Below are 27,759 nucleotides of genomic sequence, written 5' to 3' on the forward strand. Positions count from 1 at the left end.
CTGAGAAAGATTGAAGGCGGAAGGAGAAGGGGACAACAGAAGATGAGATGGTTGGATGGCATCACTGACTTGCTGGACATGAGTTTGGGTAAGCTCCGGGAGTTAGCGATGGACAGGGAGGCCTGGCTTGCTGCAGTTCATGGGGTCGCAAAGACTAAGCTGCACGATTGAACTGAACTGAGAGGGAGGTATTTAAGTGGTTGCGTGTTGGAATGAGGACCACTGACAGAGATTGTAATTGTTCTAGTTAATGTACCTCCATTCTTTTTTCCATAGTAAGTAAAACATCAGGACTAGTTGTTCTTTTTTTAAGATAGATTTTTTTTTTTAAGAGCAGTTTTATGTTCACAGCCAAATTGAGCATAAGTACAGAGATTTCCTATATACTGCACGTTCCCACACTTGCATAACCTCCCCTATTATCACCATCCCCCACTAGCATGGTACTCTGTTATGGTTAGTGAACCTACAATGGCACATAATAATCACCCGCAGTCCTTAATTTACATTTGAGTTCACTGTTCGTGTATTGTGCATTCTAAGCATTTGGTCAAATATATAATGGCATATATTCATCATTATGGTACCATGCAGAGTAGTTTCACTGCCCTAAAAATCCTCTGTGTTCTGCCTTTTCATCCTTCTCCCATGCCCAATCCCTGGAAACCTCTAATCTATTCACTGTCTCCGTAGTTTTCCCTTTTATGGAATATCATGTGGTTGGAATCAGATGTAGGTATATAGTCTTTTCAGACTTCTTTGCAGTATGCCTTTAAGGTTCCTCCATTGCTTGACAGCACATTTCTTCTTAACCTCTGAATAATCCATTGTCTTTGTGTACCATTTACCTGTTGAAGGACATCTTGGTTGCTTTCAAGTAGTGACAGTTATGAAGAAAGTTGCTATAAGTGTCTGTGTGCAGGTTTTTTTTCCTTTGTGGTCGTAAGTCTCCAGTACCTTTGAATAAATACCAAAGAACATGATTGCTGGACTGTATGGTAAGAGTATGTTAAGAGTAGTTTTATAAGAAACTACCAAACTGTCTTCCACAATGGGTGTACTATTTTGCATTTCCACCAGTATTGAGAGTTTCACATCCTCGCCAGCATTTGGTATTGTTGGTGTTCCAGATTTTAGCCATTCTAAATAGATTTACAGTGGTTTCTTGTTTTAACTTGCATTTCCCTGATGACTTACAATGTGGAGCATCTTTTCATATGCTTATTTTTCATCTGTGTGTCTTCTTTGGGGATGTGAGAGTGTTAGGATCTTTGGCGATTTTTAGTTGGGTGGTTTGTTTCCTCACTGTTCAGTTTTCAGAGTTCTCTGTGTGTTTTGGACGGCAGTCCTTTATCGGATGTGTCTCCTGCAGGTACTGTCCTCCCCTCACATGTGTGGTGGCTGGGTTCCAGAACCCACCCTCCCCCGGGATACCAAAATCTGCGGTGCTCTGGTCGCTTATGTACAATGGCACAGTATTTGCATGTAACCGTGGCATGTCCTCGCCATATACTTTAAATCATCTTGGATTACTTATAATACCTAACACAATGTAAAAACTGTGTAAATAGTTGTAAGTACAATGTAAATGTTATGTAAATTGTTGCCAACCTGTGGCAAATTCAGGTTTTGCTTTTTGAAATTTTCTGGACTTTTCTTTTTTCAAATATCCAAGGTTGGTTGAATCTCAGAGTACAGAAACTGTGAATATGAGGATTAGCTCTGTTTTCTGCCAGTCTGTTGCTTGTCATTCATTCTCTTCACATTGTCTTGTGCAGAGCAGATTTGTAATTTTAAGGAAGTTCACCTTATCAATTATTTCTTTCATGGATTGTTCCTTTGATGTTGTATCAAAAAAAATCATCACCATACCCAAGGTCATATAGGTTTTCTTTTATGTTATCTTCTAGGAGTTTTATAGTTTCATATTTTACATTTAGGCCTGTGATCCATTTGGGGTTAATTTTTGTGACAGTTGTAATGTCTGTGTCGAGGTTCACTCCTTTGCATGTGATTGATTGTTCTGGCACCATTTGTTGAGAAGACTGGTGCCTTTGTATCACCTTAAGGGCCATATTATTTAAATTGCATGAAGGTAATATTTTATGGACTTATGGTTGCCTTTTTTTTGGAGAAAGGAAGGGTCATTGTGAACTGTGAGATTATTCGATTGGCGTCTGCTGTGTCATTTCCCCCATCATCCATTTTGATAGAGAATATTTCTACTGAAATTTTAGAATTGTTTCTACCCTTAGGCCATGGGGTTTTATTGCAAGAGACTCCCAAACTCATATAACTGTAAGTTTTTTCTTAAGAATATTGAAAGTGTAATTATTATATCATGTCTGTCCTTGACAGTTTTGGACCTAAGGTGTCCTTACATTCATTGAGAATCATTGATGAAATGAAACACTGTTACACCTGGAGCTTTCAGACTTGCCTCTTATCTGTCCTGTAACCTTTGTTTATATTTAAATGTGTATATAATACCTAATTTGGAGGGATGTCAGAGTTCTATATGTGAATGAACTTGGCACAAAGCACCTGGCAGTCCTTAGCTGTTCTAACAATATTTTCCCACTTTCTTTTCTACAAAAAATTTTAAAGAAGCTTGTTACTTAAAACAGTATTTTCAGGACTTCCCTGGTGGTCCAGTGGCTAAGACTCTGCACTCCCAATGCAGGGGGTCCCAGGTTCGATCCCTGGTCAGGAAAACAGATCCCACATGCTGCAGTTAAGACCTGGTACAGCCAACTAAATAAATATTTAAAAAACAAAACAGTACTTTAAAAGTAATGTTTGAAAACCTAAGGCTGATTTCACACATTATATATTAGATAAGCCCAAGAGGATTTAGGTTTAGGTAGGACAGTACTTTCAAAAGTACTACCTTAGGTCTCCTGCATTGGCAGGCAGATTCTTTACCACTAGTGCCACCATATTAATAATGGAACTTAAAATCCTCTGTTACAAGGTGTTAAGACTGATCTGATTTTCTTTGGAAGATTTGTCGTGGTTATAGTCATAATCAGGCTAAGTTAAACACATTAACTTTACAGAAAAACAATGATTTCAAACTGGCCTTGTGTGTTTATAGGTGTGTGTGTTTGCTGATTTTTATCTTTTTCTGCTCTTTGCTCATGGCTCCTTCTCTAAAGCTTCTTTTCTCTTGAACTTAAGAAAGAATATAAAGGAATTACCTTAAGTTAGGGCCTTGTCTTCACTAAGTAGGTTGCATTATAATAGAGATTGTTTGGAGAAAGTCCAAAATATAATAAATAACTAATGGTGGAATTTCAAGCACTGTGGCACTTGTGTCCAGGATTCACAAATCAGGTCACGCTTTTCAACAGATTTGACTCTGTTTCTAGGGCAGTGTACACATTGCACAAAAACATTTTATTTATAGACAGCTTTATTTAAAACACCACTTAAAGAACCAGAGAAGTAATTAGCATAGTGAAGTATTAGGTGGAAAAGAGGAGTCAGTAGTAAGGTAAAATGCCTCCTCACCTGAGCAAAGCTTTGACTCAGTGAAGTTATAAATTGGGATTTGATTAGAGGGTTGCATAGAAGTAACTGAAGTTTTTAAAGGGAGGAGGAAGGTAGGAAAATAAATTTCTGTAGAAAGAAAGATCCCTTCCAGACCTAGGGGTTGAACCTAGGTCTCCCGCACTGCATGCAGATTCTTTATAGTCTGAGCCACTGGGGAAGCCCACATAATAAATGAAAAAGTTCACCTGTTTATAAAGTGTACACTCCAGTAATTTTTAGTACATTTGCAAGGCCCTGCAGCCATCATCATCTAATTCCAAAAAATCTTATCACTGCCCCAAGCCCCATACATGTTAGCAGTCACTCCTGTTTTCCTTTGCCCCTAAACCCTGGAACCACTCATCTGCTTTCTGTTAATTTGCCTGTTTGAAACAGTTCATAAAAATGAAATTATAAAATATATGGCCTTTTGTATCTGGCTTCTTTACCATGGCATAATGTTTCCAAGGTTCATCCATGTTGTATCATGTATCAATAGTTCATCTCTTTATATAATAGCTGAATAATACATATTTCATTGTATGAATGTAAAACATTTTGCTTATCCATTCATTACTTAAGTATATTAGATTATTTCCACTTTTTTGTCCAATATGGATAATGCTGTTATGAACATTAGTTACAAGATTTTCTGAAAGCAGATGTTTTCAGTCCTTTTGATTAAATACCCAGGAATAGAATTGATGGGTCATATGGTAACTATGTTTAACTTTTTGAAAGAATTGCCAAATTGTTTTTCAGAAGTGCCTGCAGTAATTTCCATTTACATCAGCGATGTATGAGGGTTTTAATTTCTCCACATCGGTTCTTATACCTGGCTTTTCTATTAAGCTATCCCTAGTCAGTGTAAAATTTTAATCTCTGTGTGGTTTTAATTTCTCTTTCCCTAATGACTAATGATATAGATCACCTTTCCATGTGCATATTGGCCATTAACATATCTTTGGTGACATGCTTCTTCAAATCCTTTGCCCATTGTTAAGTTTTGTTGTTTGTATTTTTAGTGAAAGTGAATAACAGTGATTTCTGTGCTGTGGGAGGCCGGCTGGACCAGAAAGCAAGCAATAGCTAGCAGTTTGGGAAAGTTAACACCCGTAGAAGCAGTGCTTAACTAGTAGGAGACAGGAGCAGATATGTAACAGCTTGCCTCTTATCTTATAGACAGACAATTTTGAGACCCCCATGTGCTTCTCAGAGAACTTAAGTAGAATGAACCCCAGTTGTCCTTAGGTTAGGGATGATTTCAATAATATACTGTTTCCTATATTGGCTTTTCTGCCCTATCACATACTCTAACTGCTCTTTAGGTCATTTCTTAGATGGATTATTTGCATTCAAATCCTTATCTTAACCTCTGTTTTTGAGAGAACCCAAAGTAAGACAGGTATCATTAGAGTGCTTAGTATTGAAAGAGTTGGTAATATTTCAACATCTGAAACTGGATCATCAACAAGAGTATGAGTATAGATAGAGGATAGGGCTAATATCTGCATTCTCTATCACTATAATGTGTTGAGGTTGATATAAAGCAGAACAATTATCGAAGGAGACTGTGGTGTGGCCAGTGGAGTAGGAACAAAATCAGGAGGATGTCGTGTCTTGAAAGTTAAGCGAAGAAAATACCTGAAGTAGTGGGAAGTAATGCTACTACTAAGTCAATTGAGAGATGAGCTTCGAGTTGTCTGTTGGATTTGGCAATAGGTAGGCCATTAATGTTTATTGCACACACACAAAAAACAATAAAAACATCTACAGAAAAACATCTATTTCTGCTTTATAGACTATGCCAAAGCCTTTGACTGTGTGGATCACAATGAACTGTGGAAAATTCTGAAACAGACGGGAATACCAGACCACCTGACCTGCCTCTTGAGAAGCCTGTATGCAGGTCAGGAAGCAACAGTTAGAAATGGACGTGGAACAACAGACTGGTTCCAAATAGGGAAAGGAGTACAGCAAGGTTGTATATTGTCACCCTGCTTATTTAACTTATATGCAGAGTACAGCATGAGAAATGCTGGGCTGGAGGAAGCACAAGCTGGAATCAAGATTGCTGGGAGAAATATCAGTAACCTCAGATATGCAGATAACATAACCACCAGATATGCAGACAGTGAAGAACTAAAGAGCTTCTAGATTAAAGTGAAAGAGGAGAGTGAAAAAGTTGGCTTAAAGCTCAACATTCAGAAAACGGAGATCATGGCATCTGGTCCCATCACTTCATGGGAAATAGATGGAGAAGCAGTGGCTGACTTTATTTTTCTGGGCTCCAAAATCACTGCAGATGGTGATTGCAGCCCTGAAATTAAAAGACACTTACTCCTTGGAAGGAAAGTTATGATCAACCTAGACAGCATATTAAAAAGCAGAGACATTACTTTGCCAACAAAGATCCGTCTAGTCATGGCTATGATTTTTTCACTGGTCACGTATAGATGTGAGAATAGGACTATAAAGAAAACTGAGCGCCGAAGAATTGATGCTTTTGAACTGTGGTGTTGGATAAGACTCTTGAGAGTCCCTTGGACTGCAAGGAGATCCAACCAGTCCATCCTAAAGGAGGTCAGTCCTGGGTGTTCATTGGAAGGACTGATGTTGAAGCTGAATCTCCAATACTTTGACCACCTGATGCGAAGAGCTGACTCATTTGAAAAGACCTTGATGCTGGGAAAGATCAAAGGCAAAAGGAAATAGGAGTGGCAGAGGATGAGATGGTTGGATGGCATCACCGACTCAATGGACATGGGAGTTGGTGATGGACAAGGAGGCCTGGTGTGCTGTGGTTCATGGGGTTGCAAAGAGTTGGACATGACTGAGCGACTGAACTGAACTGAGGCCATTAATGACCTGGGAAGAACAGTTTCCATTGAGGTAATGGGGACAAAAGTGTGGTTTGAGTGAGTTTGAGAAAAGTTGATGAAATAATTGGTTAGAGTGTATATAGACAACTTCTTTGAAATTTTGTTGTAAAGGAGAGCAGAGAAATGGGTTGATAACTGGAGAGATATCTCAGATGAGATCCTTTTTAAGATGAGAGGGAAAATACACCTACTCAGTGTCTCATATTGCTGTGTGTGGTCAAAATCAGTTGATTCTTAGGATATGTTAGAGAATCAAGATTTTCTTTGGTTTATTTAACTATCTTGTTCTGTCAAGGCTTACAAATCATGTATAATGAGTTTGCAAAGGAAAAGAAATTGTTACAAGTCATTAGCAAAATCTAAGTAGATTGGGATTTACTCTGGGATAGAGATGAATACTAGGAAGTAAAGAGAAATAAGGGAATACATACAAGGAAGTTAGTTCTGCCACAGGATTGTGTTTGGGACTAGTTTAGAATCTGGTCAAGGCTATATGAAAAAGTATTTCTAGGTTTGAAATAATGCCCAGATTTGATTTATCACATTAAGTGCAACGTCATTGTGAGTATGTTTGTGGTGCCTATTGCACAGTGTCTCTGTGCACAGCTTTTATTGACCTGCCATTGAAAGAACCAACTGTGTGTTATAAAAAGTTGAAATTCACTCACAAACCTTCGGTATTCCTTTTTTTGGCACAGTTTTCACCCTCTCTAAGTTTGGTTTTGAGCCATACTAAAACCTCCCTCTACTTCCTCCCTCTGATTTTAGAATGATCTAATGTTAGGTTTTCAGAGTTAAATAAATCAATTCTGTCTGGGATGTTTGCATTTGTAGTCTTATTTCTAATTGTGGAATGAAGATCTTTCTGTAAGAATAATTAGGCCCTCTTTTTGTTTCGTAAATTGTAATTCCTTCTAAACTGAGATAGAGGAGAATTTTGAAGATTGTTCTACCTTTACCAAATTTGTTTCACAAAAGGGTGAAACAGACTGAATCTCTCCCCTGGGAGTGTCTTATCTATAAAGAGAACTATTTTATCTACACTGAACATCTCCTTTTCTGCTTCTAGTTAGCGTGTTGTTGTTCAGTCTCAGTCTGACTCTTTGCCACCCATGAAAGTGCATGTGAGTTAGCATATGGGAGCGCACAAGAACTTTCTGGTCCCCTGGTAAGAATAAGAAAAACCTGTAAAGAATAAAAATTGCGTTAAAAAAAATTAGAGGTAGCAAAAAATCAGTGCAATCAAGGAAGCCTTGGCAAACTGATTTCCAGAGATACATGAACTTCTCATAGGTGAGTCAAGAGTGGCAGTTTCCCAGCCTGGTTTCAGTGTAGGATGAAGCAGGACATGCCATAAATGGAAAGACTGAAGGGCTGAAGATGAATCATCCAATCTTCAAGAGACACTTTGGGCTTTTGGGAAAGGGTGGGTATCTGACAAAGCCCCAAAGCAAAATTAAATCATTAAGCCTGATAGTTTTATCTACTTTGAATTTTGCCATAAAGAGGAGTACAGGAGGGGTTGAAAAGCGTAAAGAAATGTATAGTTTTGCAAATTTCAATGGTTCCTGAATTATGGGACACTGCTGGAGTTGAATCTAAAGGTAAACCAAACCAAAAATATGTAGAAATGCAGCCCAATTTCTTCCTATCTCAGATTTTGACAAGATCAAAAAGATATGCCTGTGGTTGAGGATGAGAAGTTGGGGATCGAATTGATCACAGAAAAATTCAGTCTGACTGAAGGCAGGAGAAGAAGGGGACGATAGAGAATGAGATGGTCGGATGGCATCACTGACTCAATGGACATGATTTTGAGTAAGCTTTGGGAGTTGGTGATGGACATGGAAGCCTGGTGTGCTACAGTCCATGGGGTTGCAAAGAATTGGACACGACTGAGCGACTGAACTGAACTGAAAGCTGCAGCCAGTTTCAGCTCAAATTGAATTTGCTAGAAATCTGAATTATCTGTGACTCATTCTTACTAGGGGTTTCCATGTATCTCAGTGGTAAAGAATCTGCCTGCCAATACAGGTGACACAAGAGTAGGAAATGGCAATGAACTCTAGCATTCTTGCCTGGAAAATTCCATGGGCAGAGGAGCGTGGCAGGCTGCAGTCCATGGGGTTGCCAAGAGTCTGACATGACTGAGTGAGTGAGTGAGCATGCGTGCATGCATCCTGCCTGAGAGAAAAGCATAGATTCTCTGAGAAATAAATAAAACTTAACAGTTTTACACTCATTTCTCAACCATCATTTTATAAAAAGGATCTAGAATACTATGAAAAATTATGAAACATAAAAAGAAACAGGGAAATATGATTATATAATTAAGAGAAACAGTTAACAAACGTCTTAGATGACCCAGAGTTAGGAGTCAATGAGTTAGGAGACAGTGACTTTAAAGCAGGATAACATGTGAGGGATCGAATATTTCAGGAGAGTTATGGAAACTTTGAAAAATTAACAAATGCAAATTCTAAAACTAAAAAATGCAATATCTTTTATATAAAAAAAACTGCTCAAATGGACTTGATAGCAAATCTGTTGTAAGAAATAGACCTTAATAAGTGGTGAATGTGTGAATAAATACAGAAGTCTTTTCTGGCCTTTAAATTTATATAAATGACAGTGAGTGTGTGTGTGTGTGTGTGTGTGTGTGTGCGCACGCGTGCACACTCAGGTGTTTCCAACTCTTCATGATCCCATGGACTGCAGCCTGCCATACTTATCTGACATGAAATTTTCCAGGCAGCAATACTGGAGTCGGTTGCCATTTCCTACTATGTCTCCTGTGTTGGCAGGCACATTCTTTACCACTGCACCACCTGGGAAGCCCTGGGATGTATAACATGTAGAAGTAAAATTTATGACCATAGCATGAAATATGAGAGTATAAAACAAATAAATTACACTCTTTTGCCTTTGTTATATATAAAATTACATATGTAATTAGAATAGTATAATACTATTTGAAGGTGGACTGTGATGAATTAAGAAAATGTGCTGTACATTCCTAGAGCAGCCAAAATACATGTGTTGTGTGTGTATGACTTAAAAGTCCGCACAATGAGATTATATAGGAAAATAGCTATATTTGGAGGCAGAAAAACAGGAACAAAGAACAAGTTAAAAATAAATAGTAATGCAATAAACTTAAATTATACAAATAATTATATTAAATACAATGGTCTAATCCAAGCATCGAAACATAGAAATTGTCAGGTTGGATAAAATAGCAAGAACCAACTATATACTTTGTACAAATGGGCAATTTAAAGACAAATTTGATTAAAAGCAATAGTGGAAAAAGGTGTACTAACACTTATCAAAAGATAGTTGCTATAGCAAAATAAACTTCAAAACAAGGATTATTAGTAGAGTAAAAGGACATTTTATAGTGATAAAACGATCCATTTATCAAGAAGATATAAGAACCCTAAATGTATATTTACGAGATATTCAGAATACGTGAAATAAAATTTGATAGAAATAAAAGGAGAAATAGACATTTATACTTAGAGATTTCGGTACTTTTCAGTAATTATTAGAAAAAGAATACCATAAGTTAGGAAGGGTATGGAAGATTTGAACACCACTGTCAGTCAGTCTCACCTGACTTTTTTTTGAATACTAAGCGTAAGAGATGCAGAATGTGACATTTAAATATACATGAAACACCAAGGTAGATCTCATTTGAGGATGTCAGAACTTCAACATACTGTGGAAGACTTGAAATTATAATATTTTCTTTGACTACAGTGAAATTAAGTTAGAAATCAGTAACAAATGAGAATTCAGTTCAGTTCAGTGGCTCAGTTGTGTCTGACTCTTTGTGACCCCATGGACTGCAGCACGCCAAGCCTCCCTGTCCATCACCAGTTCCTGGAGCTTACTCAAACTCATGTCGATCGAGTCGGTGATGCCATCCAACCATCTCATCCTCGTGTCGTCCCCTTCTCCTCACGGCTTCAGTCTTTCTTTCAGGGTCTTTTCCAAGGAGTCAGTTCTTTGCATCAGGTGGCCAAAGTATTGGAGTTTTCAGCTTCGGCATCAGTCCTTCCAGTGAATATTCAGAACTGATTTCCTTTAGGATTGACTGATTTGATCTCCTTGCTGTCCAAGGGACTCTCAAGAGTCTTCTCCAACACCACAGTTCGAAAGCATCAAATCTTTGGTGCTCAGCTTTTTTTTTCTTTATGGTCCAGCTCTCACATCCATACATGACTACTGGAAAAACCATAGCTTTGACTTGATGGATGTTTGTTGGCAAAGCAATATCTCTGCTTTTTAATATTCTGTCTAGGTTGGTCATAGCTTTTTTCCCTAGGAGCAAGAGTCTTAATTTTATGGCTGCAGTCACCATCTGTGGTGATTTTGGAGCACCCCAAGATTTTCTCTCATTGTTTCCATTGTTTCCTCATCTATTTGCCGTTAAGTGATGGAATTAGGAGATCCCTGAATGGTGGTGTTTTTTGTTGTTTTTAGCCATACCTTGAAGCTTGCAGGATCTTAGTTTCCCGACCAAGGATTGAACCCCAGGCACTTGGCAGTGGAAGCTCGGAGTCCTAACCACTGAACTGTCAGAGAATTCCCAATCTGAATGTTTTAAAATTAAGGTGATTCCGAATAACTCATGGTTAAAAGAATAAATCAAATGGAAAATGAACATTTTAAACAAATGGAAAGACAGCATATCAAAATTGATGAAGTGAACTTCAGAATTTATAGCTTTAAATCTTGAAGAAGGTATTAGAATCAATTACTTAGTAAGTTTTAGCCTAAGAGAAAAAGACAAATTCAAAACAAATAAAAAGGCAGAAAATATAGAGAACACTGAAATGAGCGAAATGGAAAATGTCCCATAAGTAAATGAACAAATTGTAAAATTTTCTCTTTAAAAAAAATCAGTTTAATTGGTAAACTTAAGTTTAGAGCAATTTATATAACTCTTGTGAATCAGCATGTGGTCTTTTATCCCTGGCTTCTTTATGGCATCATGTCCTCTGGGCTGCATTCAAAGAAGGTAAAAGCAGTGGTAGTAAATCTTCTTGGGGCAGAGGCACTGTTATTTGCTTAACTTCTGCCACATTGAGTTGGTATAAGCAAGTCATTGTTGTTTAGTCACCAAGTCATTTCTAACTGTCTTGTGACCCCATGGGGCTGTAGCCTGCCAGGCTGCTCTGTCCATGGGATTTCCCAGGCAGGAAAACTGGAGTGGGTTGCCATTTCCTCCTCCAGTCAGCCCAATTTCAAGTACTGGGGAAGTAGACTCTGGATCTCTTAATCTTGGTGGTGAAATGACATTATGGCCATGTTTCTTAATTCATAGTGATTAAATCTCAGGTCAGGGGTCTGGGATTTTACCCTACTTACAAGCTACTGTGTTAACTTGCCAGAAAACACAAACCAGAGACCAAGAAAGGGTTTATTACCCCCTGGAATGCAAGCGGCCACCAGGATAGTACTTGTGTTGGTTACTTGAGCCTGAACCTTCATAAGGCTTCACAGCGAGGGTCAGACGGGGCCTGCACAGGCAGCAGTGTGCACTGAAGAAGGGGAAGCCTGGATTAGGAGACCTGACCGCATGTAGGACCACTCGTGACCTGTCCTCTCCTCAGGAGAGGGAGAGATAGAAACCTTATCTTTACTCTGGAATTTAAGTAGATCTTCTCCAGTGGCAGATAGTATCACCAACTCAATGGACATGAATTTGGGCAAACTCCAGGAGATAGTGAAGGACAGGAAAGGTGTGCTGGTGTGCTGCAGTCCATGGGATCACAAAGGGCTGGACATGATATAGCGACTAAACAATGAACAACCATCTCTGGAGAGAAGACACTGAACTGTCTCAGTGTCGCTAAGTGTTATTATCTGGAATGTGTCCTTATATAAACATCTTAAATTGGCTGTAAATGACATGCTCAGAGAACCCAGGCTATGCAGAAATGTGAGATGTTCATGGAGAATTATTTTCTTATATAGTGTATCCTCTTGCACAATAATATGCATTCTTCCCATATATATCAAAATTTTATCACTCTTCTCACTAGAGTGTCATGTGAGACTTGAGTCCAATATCTTTATCATCTAGCTGAGGTCCAAATACAGATAAGGCTCTGCTATGCCATTTTGTAATTTGAGAAATGCAAAACAAAAATACAATGAGATACTGGTCTGCACCTACTACATAGGTTAAAATTAAGAAAGACTGAGAGTATCAAGTGTTGGTGAGGATTTATTGGAACTCTGGGAGTGGTAAGTGATAAAACTACTTTGTAAAATGATTTGTTTATTTTTTAAGAATAAAATTAAACATGTTTATAGACTCAGTTCAGTTCAGTCACTCAGTTGTGTCCCACTCTTTACAACCCCACAGACTGTAGCACGTCAGGCTTCCCTGTCCATCACCAACTCCTGGAGCTTGCTCAAACTCATGGCCGTTGAGTCAGTGATGCCATCCAACCATCTCATCCTCTGTTGTCCCCTACTCCTCCTGCCTTCAATCTTTCCCAGCATCAGGGTCTTTTCCAGAGTCAGTTCTTCGCATCAGGTGGCAAAAATATTGGAACTTCAGCTTCAGTGTCAGTCCTTCCAGTGAATATTCAGGGTTGATTTCCTTGCAGTCCAAGGGATTCTCAAGAGTCTTCTCCAACACCACAGTTCAAAAGCATCAATTCTTTGGCACTTAGCTTTCTTTATGAACTATGATCTAGCAATTTCACTCCCCTTTATTTACCTGCAAGAACTGAAGCCTACATTCTCATAATACTTGTACACAAATGTCATAGAACTCTTTCTAGGATAGGTTGCCTTGGTGAGGGTATTGACTGGAAAGTGGCACATGGGAATTTTCTTGGGTGAAGGACAGATTTTATATCTTGACTGCTGTTGGTTATATGAATGTATGCATTTGCCAAACTATACTCTAAAGGTCTATTTTATTGTATAAATTATGTAAAAACATAAAAGTGGAAATTTCTGCAAATTTGGTAATTCCTTATAACTTCAATATGTGTGTCAACTGCTTTATTCCACATTAAGATTTTTTTAACATATATATGCTAGCCATGGTTTGATATAAAAGTTTGTTTGGTTAACGTTGTTGGCATTGAAGAAACTTTCTACTGAATTAGAATTAGGCTAGCAGGGGTCAGACAGCAATGCTGACCCTGAGAGTGTGACATGTAGCTATTTTACCAGCCTTCTTTCCTTATCTCTTGCCTGTATGTGTTGTAAGGCATAGCGCATTTTATACATACAGTTGTTTCCGTCCTTCAGGATCAAGTGCTCCTTTACAGTATTTATTTTTTTCATTACATAAGTTTCTTACCTTTTTATTCTTATTCTTATACATATAACTATTTTCATTGTTTACTAGCATATACTTACAGGTAATGGGTTAATAATGTCCGTAAAGTTCCTCAGAACTAAGCACAGGTTGTATCAAATACAGCTTAGCAAATATGATAGCTATGATTAAACTAAAATCTTTCAGAACAACTAAACACCATCTAATAGCTATGGGCATGCCTGAGGAGCCTTTGTTGTGCATTTTAACTTGAACTCTTATTTAAAAAGATCATTCCAACATAAGATTTCTCTTAAATCTAGCCAAGTATAACTTGTGATCTCTTCAGATCCATAGGGAAATACACATACTATATTTTAAAAAACTTTTATAGTGATTTCACTTTTCAGTTACAAATATTTCCCAAATGAGTGTTTATCAAAAAAGAATGGGAAGGGGAAAAGATGGTAGTTTGAGTATAGATGACTGTGGATTATTGTTGAAACTGTTAGGAAAAAAAATCACATCAGCATTTTCTTTATGATAAAGAATCTTGAGTTATAGCTAATCTTCTAAATCAGAATCTCTAAGGGAGAAGCTACAGTAATCTGTAGTTTTGAAAAATAACCCCAAACTGTACCAAGATTTCTTTTGGGTCCATGAGCAACTTTTTCCTTTTAACTGGCTGGAAACTTTGTTGGATGGTCTGTGAATGGTTTTCCAAATCTGTTTATAAAAATGTGTCTTTGTCTTACTAGATTATTCCCTACACATCCACTATTGTGAGTCTTGACTCACTGTCTATTCTCACTCCCCTATTTTCCCAGTGTCCTTTATAACTGAACTACCTGGGTTGTCTGTATTTGCTATGATGTTATCCTTTTCCTGTTTCTTGAATCCCCTACAGTGTTTTGTCTCTATTACTCCTCAGTAAGATAATCAGTGACATACCTTTATCTTATTAAGCAGTGGCAATTAAAGTTCTTGTTAACGTAGTTGATAACTTCCTCCTTGAAATAATTTTTTCCATTTAGCTTTAAAAATACCATCCTGTGGGCGAATGAGGGGTGGTTTCTCTTGACACTGACTGCTCTTCAGTGTCCTTTGCTGGCTCTCTCCTCTTCTTTATGACCTCTGTTCTTATAATGTCTCAGAGCTCAACCATCAAATTTGTTTTCTTCCTTCACTCCTTTCTTTTTGAACCTGTACCCTTCTATTCACATTGATGCCCTTGATTCTTTCATGTAATTTCATCACTTTATTTATATTTTAATATTTATTCATTTTTTTGGCTGTGTCAGGTCTTAGTTGTGGCACTCAGGATCCGTGGGCTCCAGAGCATGTGGGCTTAGTTGCTCAGTGGCATGTGGGATCTTAGTTCCCTGACCAGGGATTGAATCCGTGTCTCCTGCATTGGAAGGCAGATTCTTAACCATTGGACCACCAAGGAAGTCCCTAGTTTCATTACTTTAAATATCTCTAAACAGATAACTTCCAAATTTATAGTCTCAGTTTGGATTTCTTTCCACATCTCTGAATACTCATGCAGCTGTCTACATAGGCTCTCACTAGGACAGCTTTCAGGTTATTTCAAACTAAAGTCTCTAAACACAAGCTTTTCTTCTCTCTAACCTCCTTCTGTAGCCATATTCCATCTTAGTTCATTATCAGTTCCATTTTATCAGACTACTGTGTGTGTGGGAGTATGTTTAGTGACAAAATAAGTGGCTGTCTTTGCTTGATATACACAGAAGGTATTTTTTGTGGTATGTGCTATGTGTAGAATTTGTGGAGAAAGTTAACTCAGCAGTCCGAAACAATTTTTTATAAAGACAAATAGTCTAATATATTTAAAGTGACCCTTTAGAATTCTGAAACACGTATTTATTAATATCACTGAGTTTTTAAGAAAAAGATTATTCATGATATATGTACTTTTAATTAATGGTGCTGTTTTGGGTTTGGGGCTGTCCTATTTTGGAATGTGTTGGTTTCAGGTACAGAAAACCTAGCAGTGGTTTAAGCAAATAGAGGATTTCGTTTTCTTATACATCGAGAAATCCACATATTTCTGTGGTTAGCATTGGCTCAGTTACTCAGCAGTGCTATTAAGAAACCCCAGCTTGCTTTGTTTGTCTTTCTGTTTTATCAGCCTTATTGGTAGGCTTTTAATCGTCATGCTTGTTGATTGATATTCATCATGTTCACACCCGTCCCTAGATAAGGAAGCAGATGTTTTTCCAGAATCCACTACCATTCTATCCCCAAAGTAGACTTCTAAGTATGTGTCATTGAGCTTAACTGTGTCATCTGTCACCTGTCCACCCTTCTTGGAAAGCTGAAAGTGGGTATTTAGCTAGGTCCATTACCACCTTGAATAAAAGAAACTTCTGAAAAGAGGGGAAAGACTGATAAGCAGTTAACAGTGTTTGCCACAAAGAACCATCCAAAACTACTAAATTTAAATATAATTGGTGCTTAGAGTTTATTTGCTTGGGAAAACTTTTACTATTTCTCAGCTCAAATAAATGGGATTTTAATGGTAGATAGAGTGGTATCTGTTACTTAATATAGGTGAGGGCTCTCAATAGTCCACAAATGCATTATGAACAATAAATCCAGTGACTATTGAGAAATTAGCAATTTTGTGTGTGTCAGTTTATGTGACTGAATTATAGAGGATTTTAATTTAGATTTTGAGATAAGAAATTGGAAGAGATGTTCCTTAAAGTCGTAAAAATTATTTTTATTGTTAATTTTGTTTCTTTTTTTGGTTTTCATAGAATGTTGTCTCAATTAAGAAACATCAGGGAGATAAATTCAACCCAGTGGTAAGTAGTTTTAATTTCTTTTGTTAGAAAGTGTTTGCATTATTATTATGCCTTTTATTTGGTTGGCGCCTCTTCCTCCACTGTTTTTGTATCTGCCGTTTTAAGCCTGATTTATAACGTGACTCTTAAATCACAACACTAAAATTTTAATGAACAGTCCCCATGTGGATTACTTCCTGTTCAGATCAGGTCAGTCTTTCTCCCTGTGGTTTACTTCCTTGCAGTATTGTGTAAGGGAGGATCTCTTTGGATTTTGTTACTCATTTCTCTCTCATGTGGTGCTTTCCTCCTCTGTCCTCAATAATTAAGGTCCCCCTCCTTTCTTATCAGTCAGCAGTTTTAGTCTGCTAAATTAGGATCCATTTTTGTATTTGTTCAAGGACCACTGAATTTATTCTGAGGCCTCAGTTGCTCTTTTCACTGCCTCTGTCCACAGGAAGTTCTGTTTTGGTGGTTTTATAATTCTGAAAGTTTTCATTTGAGATATAAACTCTTTGCAGTTTCCTAGAGCTAAGTAAGTTTTTTTTTCTGAATTCACATTCTTTTCTGAGAAGTTCTGCAGCATGATTAGGACTACAGAAATGTCTTAGAGGTCATTTTACTTCCATTAACAATTATTCTGCTCTGTAAATTGCCTTCTACCTCAAGTGCCCTGCACATATGATTTAAATAATATACTAAAATAAATAAACTCTTGTTTTTTTCTGACCACTCTGTGTAGCACATGAGATCTTAATTTCCAGACCAGGGATTGAACCTATGCTCTCTTTATTAGGAGTGTGGAGTCTTAAGCACTGGACCACCAGGGAAATCCCCACACTCTTAAATCGTTGTATTTGGTAATAGTGTGTCATGTCCATTATTCTCAGCCGGGAGTTATGCTTTCACCTCCATTATGATTTCTGGAAAGTGGATTTTTTTAAGGCCATATTTTGCGAATTATTGAATACTATCATATATAAATATAAGCATACAGTACTTATAATATGAACCAGAGTAATAGTTTGAAGTATTATATTAGTGCTGTCTCTGCAGTAATAGAAATGTTCCCTATCTTTTCTTACTCAGTATGGTATCCATTAGCCACCTGTGACTACTGAGCGTTTACAATATAGTCAGTGTGACTGAGAGACTAGATTTAAAATTTCGTTTGATTTAACTTGAATTTTCAGGTTAAAATGCCACTCTGTCTACCATATTGGACAAAGCAGATAGTTTTTTCCCATTTTTCTTAAGTGTCCCCCTAAGTCATTATCAGTTGAAAAAGAAAGTGTATATTCATTTTTAGAATATTTTTTTCATTATCTCATTAAACATACAAGTATAAGCTAAATTCCCCTTTAGTGATTAAATTCTTATTAGATCAATAAAACTGCTTATTCTTAATAAAATGCATTCGTATAAACATAGGTTAAGCATATTCAGTAAACTTTATTGACAAAGTAATTTTTTGTTTTTTATTGAGGTATAGTTTATAAATAACATTATATTAGTTTCAAGTATATGACATAATGTTTAGTATTTGTATATGTTGCAAAATGATGCTTACAATATGTCTAGCAAACATCCATCACCATACATAGAAGCAATTTGTGTGTGTGTGTGTGAGTATGTGACGAGAACTTTCCATCTACTCTCTTAGCAACTTTTGAATATGCAATACAGTATTATTAGCTGTATTCACCAAGCTGTACGTTACATCCCCATGACTCAGAAATTTTAGATAGAATCATTTGATGTTTGACATTAGTGTAAGGGAGGAAAAATTTTCCCTTCCCCCTGTTAGGGTTCCTGGCTGGGTCTGAAAATTTAACTGACAGAGACAGATGAATAGGAGAAAAATGTATACATTTATTTAATGTAAGTTTTAAAGGACACAGGAAGCCTTTGTAAGGAAATGAAGACCCAAAGAAACAGTGTTTAACATAAAATGTGATGTTTGATGAAGTGGACTGTTGCGTAGAAATACAATAGGTCAAAGAGTAAATGTAGTAAACAAGGAGATTTAGCAGGCCCTGTTCATTAGAATTTCTCTCCCTTTGTCTTTAGAGATACCTTCTAGTAGAAAGAGAACACCTTTCACAGAAAACATTTTTATGACCTGTTTCAGGGGAGAAAGGCACAGAGATCAGAGTGACCTTCCTGCTTCTGCTGTTTTCTCAAACTCCTTTAGTTTAAAATACTAAGTATTCCTGAGTACCGTATTTTGTCCTGAACTCCATCAGTTGTTTGTCTCTGTAAACCCTAAAGGAGAAGTATGTAGTAAAGACCTATTGATGTTTGAATTCTGAGATGAGTATATCCTAATATATTGAGAAATAGTATAGTGCAGTATGAGTACAGAATCAGTTTCTTTATGGAAAGTGGGGATGATAATAGTACATGCCTTAAAATACACGAAGATGAAATGAGAATAAGCATATAGTTTATATGAAGCATTGAGCACAATGCCTGGCGCACATAGTGATTAAGTAAGAATAGTCAGATTTTTTTTTTCTTTACTTGCTAGGGAAATACTTACCCTTATTGTCAAACATTTTAAGAATGTGATATAATTTGTAGAGTTAGAAGCAGTGCCTTGAAGATTCATGTTGGAGCCTGAGGCAAAAGAGAAAAATTAGTCATACTGATTCTGTCTTTATTTTTTAATTAACTATGGACTAATGAATTATTTTTCCAAGAGTTTGATTTTTTACAAAAATGCTGCATTAATATATTTAATTTGATTTCTGAAGGGTTTTACTGTGTCTGAGGCATTTGCCTCACCGGCTTCAACCTAGTCTTGGCTCTGAGTAGAAGTAATCTAATACTCTAATGGAGCCTTCTGCCTAGGGCAAGAATTTATTATTATTTTGCAAAGAATTGATAGCATTAATTAGAAGTCATTCTTATTCTATTGAGGTGGGCCTTTTTTTTTTTTAAAGGAAATTAATGTTAGCCTCCTAGTTGGAATTACCTCTGTATGTATGTATGTGTTCTTTTTTTATTCTTTATTCTTTTTTTTTTTTAATGTGTATGTATTCTTAATAAAACTAGCCTTGAGAATTTTCACTAATTCAAAATTGAATCTTTCCTCCAGTTAGATTGAAATAATGAAGTCTGCACTTTATTGAAGCAAGTTTCTTCTCTAGTGTGTAACCTTAAGCAAATATAAAATCTGTAAACTTTAGAAAAATTAAAAGAGCAACATTAATTGAAACAAAATATACTTAGCATAGATTGGAATTTTGATGTGGGAGAGTTACAGGAAAGTTAAACGGCTGGTTAGGGAGACCTGAAAATATCTTTGCACTCCCACTTTTCTACTTAAAATTGCATATAGTCAAGTTCTTAATTAAGAAACAGCTCTTAACCAGAAATTAAATAAATATCTTTGTTATGTTAGGGTTTTTCTTGTTGATGAGCAGACTTATAAACCATAGTTCTTTTCAGTTCAGTTCAGTAACTCAGTCGTGTCCGACTCTTTGTGATCCCATGGACAGCAGGGCTTCCCTATCCATCACCATCTCCCAGAGCTTGCTTAAACTCATGTCCATCAAGACAGTGATGCCATCCAACCATCTCATCCTCTGTCATCCCATTCTCCTTCTGCCTTCAGTCTTTCTAAGCAACAGGGTCTTTTCCAATGAGTCAGTTCTTCGAAAGGTGGCCAAAGTATTGGAGTTTCATCTTCAGCATCAGTCCTTCCAATGAATATTCAGGGTTGATTCCCTTTAGGATTGACTGGTTGGATCTCCTTGCAGTCCAAGGGACTCTCAAGAGTTTTCTCCAACACCATGGTTTAAAAGCATGAATTCTTTGGTGCTCAGCTTTCTTTATGCTCCAACTCTCACATCCATACATGACTACTGGAAAAACCATAGCTTTGACTAGATGGACCTTTGTCAGCCTAGTAATGTCTCTGCTTTTTAATATGCTGTCTAGGTTTGTCATAACTTTTCTTTCAAGGAGCAAGCGTCTTTTAATTTCATGCCTGCAGTAACCATCTTCAGTGATTTTAGCCCAAGAAAATAAAATCTCTCACTGTTTCCATTGATTCCCCATCTATTTGCCGTGAAATGATGGGACTGGATGCCATGATCTTAGTTTTTTGAATGTTGAGTTTTAAGCCAGGTTTTTTTACTCTCCTCTTTCACTTTCATCAAGAGGCTCCTCAGCTCTTCTTGGCTTTCTGCCATAAGGGAGGTGTCATTCTAAAATGGTTCTTTTAGGAGCATATAAATAGTTACTCTGAACTGTGGTATTGGAGAAGACTCTTGAGAGTTCTTTGGACAGCACAGAGATCAAACCAGTCAATCCTAAAGGAAATCAACCCTGAGTATTCATTGGAGGTACTGATGGTGAAACTGAAGCTTCAGTACTTTGGCCACCTGATGTGAAGAGCCAACTCGTTAGAAAAGACCCTGATGCTGGGAAAGATTGATGGAGGAGAAAACGACAGAGGATAGATGGTTAGATGGCATCACCGACTCAATGGACATGAGTTTGAGTAAGCTCTGGGAGGTGGTGATGGACAGGGATGCCTGGTGTACTGTAGTCCATGGGATCAAACAGATTTGGACACAACTGAGCGACTGAACAAACAACCACAACAAATTGTTACTTTTAGGATCATTTTGTGAAGTACAAAAGTGCTTGAGTTTATTTTTAAATTCACTATATATAAAATTTGAGTAAGAAGGGAAGTGGGCCTTAAGAAGTAATACTACGAATAAAGATAATGGAAGTGATGGAATTCCAGCTGAGTTATTTAAAATCCTAAAAGATGATGATGTTAAAGTGCTGCACTCAATATGTCAGCAAATTTGGAAAACTCATCAGTGGGCTCCAGACTGGAAAACGTAATTTCATTCCAATCCCAAATAACATTCAAATTACAGTGTAATTGTGCTCATTTCACATGCTAGGAAGATTATGCTCAAAGTCCTTCAAGCTAGGCCTCAGCAGCAGTATGTGAACTAAGAGCTTCCAGATGTACAAGAACTGGATTTAGAAAAGGCAGAGGAACCAGAGATTAAATTGTCAACATTCATTGGATCATAGAAGAAGCAAGGGAATTCCAGAAAAACATCTATTTCTGCTTTTTTGACTGTGCTAAAGCCTCTGACTGTGAATCACAACAACCTGTGGAAAATTCTTAAAGAGATGAAAATAATAGACTACCTTACCTGCCTCCTGAGAAACCTGTATGCTGATCAAGAAGCAATAGCTAGAGCCGGACAAGGAACAACAGACTGGTTCAAAATTGGGAAAGTAGTGTGACAATTCTGTATATTGTTACCCTGCTTATTTAACTTCTGTGCAGAGTACATCATGCAAAAGCTGGGCTGAATGAATACCAAGCTAGAATTAAGCTAGAATATCAAGCTAGATTGCCAGGAGAAATATCAACAACCTCAGATATGCAGATGATACGATCGTAATGGCAGAGTGAAGAGAAACTGAAGAGCCTCTTGATAAATGTGAAAGAGGAGAGTGAAAAAGCTGGCTTAAAACTCAACATTAAAAAAGCTAAGATCATGGTATCCGGTCCCATCATTTCATGACAGATAGAAGGGGGAGACGTGGAAGCAGTGACAGACTTTTTTCCCCTTGAGTTCCAAATTCACTGTGGATAGTGACTGTAGCCATGAAAAAGACGCTTGCTCTTTGGAAGGAAAGCTATGAGCAACATAGATAGCATATTAAAAAGCAGAGACATCACTTTGCCAACAAAGGTGCGGGTAGTCAAAGTTATGGTTTTTCCAGTAGTCATGTGAGAGTTGGACCATAAAGAAGACTGAGCACTGAAGAATTGATGCTTTTGAACTATGATGTTGGAGAAGACTCTTGAGAGTCTCCTGGACTGCAAGGAGCTCAAACCAGTCAATCCTAAAGGAAATCAGTCTTGAATATTCATTGGAAGGACTGATGCTGAAGCTGAAGCTGAAGCTCCAATACTTTGGTCACTTGATGCAAAGAGCCAGCTCATTGGGAAAGACCCTGTTGCTGAGCAAAAGGAGGAGAGGGCAGAGGATGAGAGGTGTGGATAGCATCACTGACTCAATGGACATGAAGGAATCTGAGCAAACTCCAGGAGATGGTGAAGGACAGGAGAGCCTGACATCCTGTAGTCCTTGGGATCGCAGAGTCAGATAGGACTTAGTGACTGAACAACAACACCACATATGTAAAATTTGATAGGAAAGCAGTGTAAATGCATTCTGTTGAGTGTGTTTACAGAAGGGGATGTTTATCTGTGATGTATAAGCTCTGAGAATTGAACAGGAATAGTTTGTTTTAAAAAATTGTTATAATGCTTTTACTAAACTTATTTTTGTTTGCATATTTCAGTGTCTAAAAATGACTACAAAACGAAGTTTATTTGTGCGGTTGGTACCATGTCGTTGTCTACGAGGAGAAGAGGAGACTGTCACTACTCTTGATTATTCTCATTGCAGTTTGGAACAGGTTCCCAAAGAGATTTTTACTTTTGAGAAAACTCTGGAGGAGCTCTACTTAGATGCTAATCAGATTGAAGAGCTTCCAAAGGTATGTTAATCTGGTCTTTTGAGAATTGCCTTTGGTTATTTTTAAGCCTAGAAGTATGATATTCCCAATGTTGCCATAATGCTAATACATATGTATATATTGTTGCCCCTGTTTTGGTTTAATTTCATCTTTAGGGTATGTAACACAATTCAGATTTTTTAAATTGAATTTTTAACCTTTATCTCTTCAAGTTAGTTGCTTATTAATGCAAATAATTTAAATTTTTATATTTAATTCCAGGTTTGTTAGAGCCACTAAGGTAGATAATGAAGTGAAGTGAAAGTCACTCAGCCATGTCCAACTCTTTGGGACTTCATGGACTATACAATCCATGAAATTCTCAAGGTCAGAGTACTGGACTGGGTAGCAGTTCCCTTCTCCAGGGGATCTTCCCAACCCAGGGATCGAACCCAGGTCTCCTGCATTGCAGGCAGATTGAATTCCTTACCAGCTGAGCCGCCAGGGAAGCCCCGGAACACTGGAGTGGGCAGCCTATCCTTTCTCCAGGGGACCTTCTCGACCCAGGAATCCAACTGGGGTTTCCTGCATTGCAGGCGGATCCTTTACCAGCTGAGCTACCAGGGGAGCCCAAGGTAGATAATGAGACTGTACAGTTTCTGCAGCCAACAGATTTACCTAGACAAAGAATTGAAATTACTGTTTTTCTAGTTTTCATGAGACTTTGATCTACATTATAGTAATTGAAGATAAATTGTCCTTTCAGTTATCACATCAAAATTTTGTTTTTTTAACAGCTTTGCAAAGGTACTGTTCTGTTTTCCCCATTTCAGTTTTGTTTGGAAACGCTTTGGAGGACTTAATATTTCTGAAATGTAGGAACAACTAGCAGGAGAAAGTTGGTTTGTTGCCATGAAACATCCTCTTCCATTAACAACTTGCTTACTAAAATATTTTAGTGGTTACTTCTTTTTTTCCCCTTAAATTCTAACCTGACTTCATCCCCTACTCAGTTTCTTATTTTTGCAGAGAAAGTTGCAATAGTTTTACCACCCAAATAATAGTGTTTTTTAAGCTGTGGGTGTAGACTCATTAGTGGCTCATAAAAATCTATTTAATATATGGGGCATTTCCAAAAAATAAACTCTTACTTGGACTGGCGGATTTAGAAGACAAAAAATACAAGACATCCAATTAATTACAATTTTCAAATAAAGAGTAACTTTTCAAATAAAGAGTAACTTTTTAGTATAAGTGTGTTTCATGCAATGTATAGGACATCTCTCTCACTAAAAAACTTATTGTTTATCTGAACTTCAAGTTTAACCAGGCATCCTGTATTTTATTTGGTAACCCTAACTATCATAGAGTAGAAAATTAGAGTGTTGCATGTATCTATTGTAACATAAAATATTTGTTTTAGATTTATGTGTGTGTTTATATACATCCTGGATGACAGCCTTGTTTTGGAAGAGTTGCTCTTTGGGTGACTAGTATAGTAGTAAAATCATTCTGAAAGCCAGCACCATCCAAGATTGTCTTATAAAGAGCTCTTTATATAGCTATGGATAAAATATTAGAAGTTGTGGATTGTATGTTCATGACTTTCTTCCCTAGGTTGTGATAGGGTGCTTTGTAATTGACTGTTTCCTTGCATGTTATTTTTCAGCAGGGAATTTATCTTCCTTAGCTACGTCTCCTAGAGAAAATGGAAGACCAAAATTAGTCCCATTTTCTAATCACCGCCAGTGAGGTCTCATTTTGGGGACTGTGTTGAAAAGAGAGAGGGATGCTTTGATAGTGCGAATAACTGAATCACTTATCTTGCCTAGCAGTTTTCCACTTTTGGAAGAATTCTCTCCCTAAATAGGATTTATTCAGTGCCATCCCGCAGACAGTTTTGTTTTTTCCTAAAGACTGTACTTTTTAGAGCAATTCTAGATTTCACAGCAAAACTAAGAGGCAAGTATAGAGATTTCCCAAGGCCACATAATGGCTCAGATGGTAACGAATCTGCCTGCAGTGCAGGAGACCCGGGTTCGATCCTTGGGTCGTCGGGACTATCCCCTGGAGGAGGGAATGGCAACCCACCAGTATTCTTGCCTGGAAAATTCCATGGACACAGGAGCCTGGCAGGCTACAGTCCGTGGGATCACAGTTAGACACGAGTAGGTGACTAACAGATGCACATAGATTTACCAGATATGTACCCTGTCCCCACACATGCATGGCTTCCACTGTTATCAACACCCCACTTTGGTACCAGAGTAGTTAAACCATCACAGTAGTTAGAACTGATGAACCTGTGTTGAAAAATCAGAATCACCCAAAGTCCATAGTTTACATTATGGTTTGCTCTTGGCATTGTGCATTCTGTGGATAGCACAATGCATATAATGACATGTATTCATCATTATGCAATCAAACATAGTATTTTCAGTACCCTAAAAATCCTCTGTACTCTGCAAAGGTTTTTTTTGGTATGAAGTTAAACGTAGCCCACATACTTACTGCCTTTGGTTAAATATATTTAAGTCACATTTTCATTATTGTGATTTTAGCATAACAGTATGTGTGCTCCCTTATTTTATTTTTCTCTCTCAAATCAGAATTCTATATTTTAATTCATTTAAAACCAATTTTACATATTTGAATTTATATAAATTATGAACTTACATTTTGGAATAAGGATGCTTGAAACGTAAGATTCAAAGTGAAAGTGAAAGGGTTAGTTGCTCAGTTGTGTCCGACTCTTTGCTATCCCATGGACCATAGCCCGCCAGACTCCTCTGTCCATGCAGTTCTCTAGTCAAGAATACTGGAGTGGGTAGACATTCCCTTCTCCAGGGGATCTTCCTGACCAAAGGATTGAACCTGGGTCTTCTGAATTGCAAGCAGATTCTTTACCATCTGAGCCGTTGGGGAAGCTCTTTTAGTGTACTATATTTAGCAGCAACTTATTTCTTATGACCCTAACAGAATATACACCATATGGTAGATTTTGTTAAGTGTATTTTGCCTAGGGTAGAAGTGTGAGGATATAAATCATTCTGAGTAGTCCAATTGTATTCAGATCTGTAATAGCATAAAATAATAAGAGATCTTCTCTGGTATGTATGTAGGTATAATTCATTCAGTTTTAATGACATTGATAATATTTGTCTTTCTAAAGGTTAATAAATGACATATTTAAGGAAACTGAAGGAATAATCAAAATTCTTCTCTACCTTGTTTCAACAGCAACTTTTTAACTGTCAGTCTCTACACAAACTGAGTTTGCCAGATAATGATTTAACAGCATTACCAGCATCTATTGCAAATCTCATTAATCTCAGGGAACTGGATGTCAGCAAGAATGGTAAGAGTTTTTCTTTCTAACTTTTGTGCTTGGGGACATGTTAATTAAATAAAATTTCTTTTGTATTTTACCAGATAAAAAAGGATTAAAAAGTCAGATTGTAGTCAGTTATATTAGGTTTATATATATATGTATAAATCTATGAGAATTTAAAGCAAAGTGAAGAAAAAGTATAAATATTTTAAAATAGCTTTAATTGAAATGCTGTGGATATGTGCATATACATATTTATGTGTCCTTAAATCTGCTTTTTTCATGTATTTATTTACTGCCTTGTTTGTGATGGTGAGAAACAAGTAACAACTAACTAATGTCTGTTGTTGATCACACATTTTGAATGATCTGTAAGCATGGACTGTAATGTAGCTCCATATGATACTGACATGAAATACTTACAGTGTAGTGTTAAAGTTTAAAAAAAAGTTGTGCTACATTAATGAATTGAACATCAGCAAATTGATGTTTTATTTATTTATTTATCTCAAATTATTAAGAGACCACTCTGCGCCAAATACTTTATTAGGAGCTTGGATTACAAATTAATGATGAAAAGTGAAAGGACATAGTCACTGTTCTCTTGGGGTACACTGTCTTGGTTTTGTGTGCCTAGTTTGATAAACATTAAAGTGTGGAAGAGATGTTCCAAATTGTTAACTCCTTACCTTGAAGTGAGAGAGAAGTAACACTTAAAAATTTTAGAGTGAGCATATTATAATATATTGGAGTAATATTAGAATAAGCATTTCCCAAGACCAGAGAAATTCTTATACATAACCACAGTATCATTATCACTCAAGAAATTTGACACCATATTTTCCCCTGTTACCTAATAATGCCCTTTTTAGCTATTTGCCCAGCCTATACCAAGTTAAAAATTACATTTAGCTTTCAGTTGTGTCTCTTCGACACAGCTTGCCCCTCTTTTTGTGACATTGTTGTTTTTGTAGAGTTCAGATCAGCTGGTTTTTAATTGTTAAAGAGTTTTCCTCTCATGATTTTATTTGAGGTTAATTAATTTCCTCAGCTTCTTCAAGGGCAGCTTGAAATTTGTTTCCATTCCTCATGCTTAATAGAGTGGCAAGTATTGCGTAAATTCCAAAGTAAATGAACTTAACCCATTACCATTGTAGCTGCACATACACTGACAGTGAAGCAGCATTGTTGACCTTTGGGATTGTGGCCTTAGAAGTCAGTGAGTGTAACCTTCCACGCTGAAGGGTTATCTCTTCTACTCTTTGGTGTTACTGATAAAATCACATACACCTGGGAAAGGCTAGTAAGCAATGTTATTAGTCTTCATAGTTTGAAACTATTCCTTTGCTCAATAATGCACATGCTTTATTATCCTCCTGAAAATGCACTAATTCCAGACTG

At 37.1% G+C, this 27,759-nt stretch overlaps 1 protein-coding gene and 1 non-coding gene across 13 annotated transcripts in view; both read left to right on the top strand.

The window, feature by feature from the left end:
* Positions 1–27,759, top strand: part of ERBIN (erbb2 interacting protein) — a 118,399-nt gene that overhangs the window by 24,429 nt on the left and 66,211 nt on the right. For all 12 annotated transcript variants that reach the window (XM_065905676.1, XM_065905675.1, XM_065905674.1 and 9 more), the window contains 3 exons: positions 16,491–16,538; positions 22,872–23,069; positions 26,268–26,385. In XM_065905676.1, coding sequence (XP_065761748.1) covers positions 22,881–23,069; positions 26,268–26,385 — 307 coding nt within the window. In that variant the 5' untranslated portion in view covers positions 16,491–16,538; positions 22,872–22,880. The remainder of the gene's footprint in view (positions 1–16,490; positions 16,539–22,871; positions 23,070–26,267; positions 26,386–27,759) is intronic.
* On the top strand, positions 2,641–2,714 carry TRNAG-CCC (transfer RNA glycine (anticodon CCC)). The gene has a single exon. It is a non-coding gene; the product is annotated as a tRNA-Gly (tRNA).

Source organism: Muntiacus reevesi, chromosome 14, assembly GCF_963930625.1.
Source record: "Muntiacus reevesi chromosome 14, mMunRee1.1, whole genome shotgun sequence".
NCBI classification, from domain to species: Eukaryota; Metazoa; Chordata; class Mammalia; order Artiodactyla; family Cervidae; genus Muntiacus; species Muntiacus reevesi.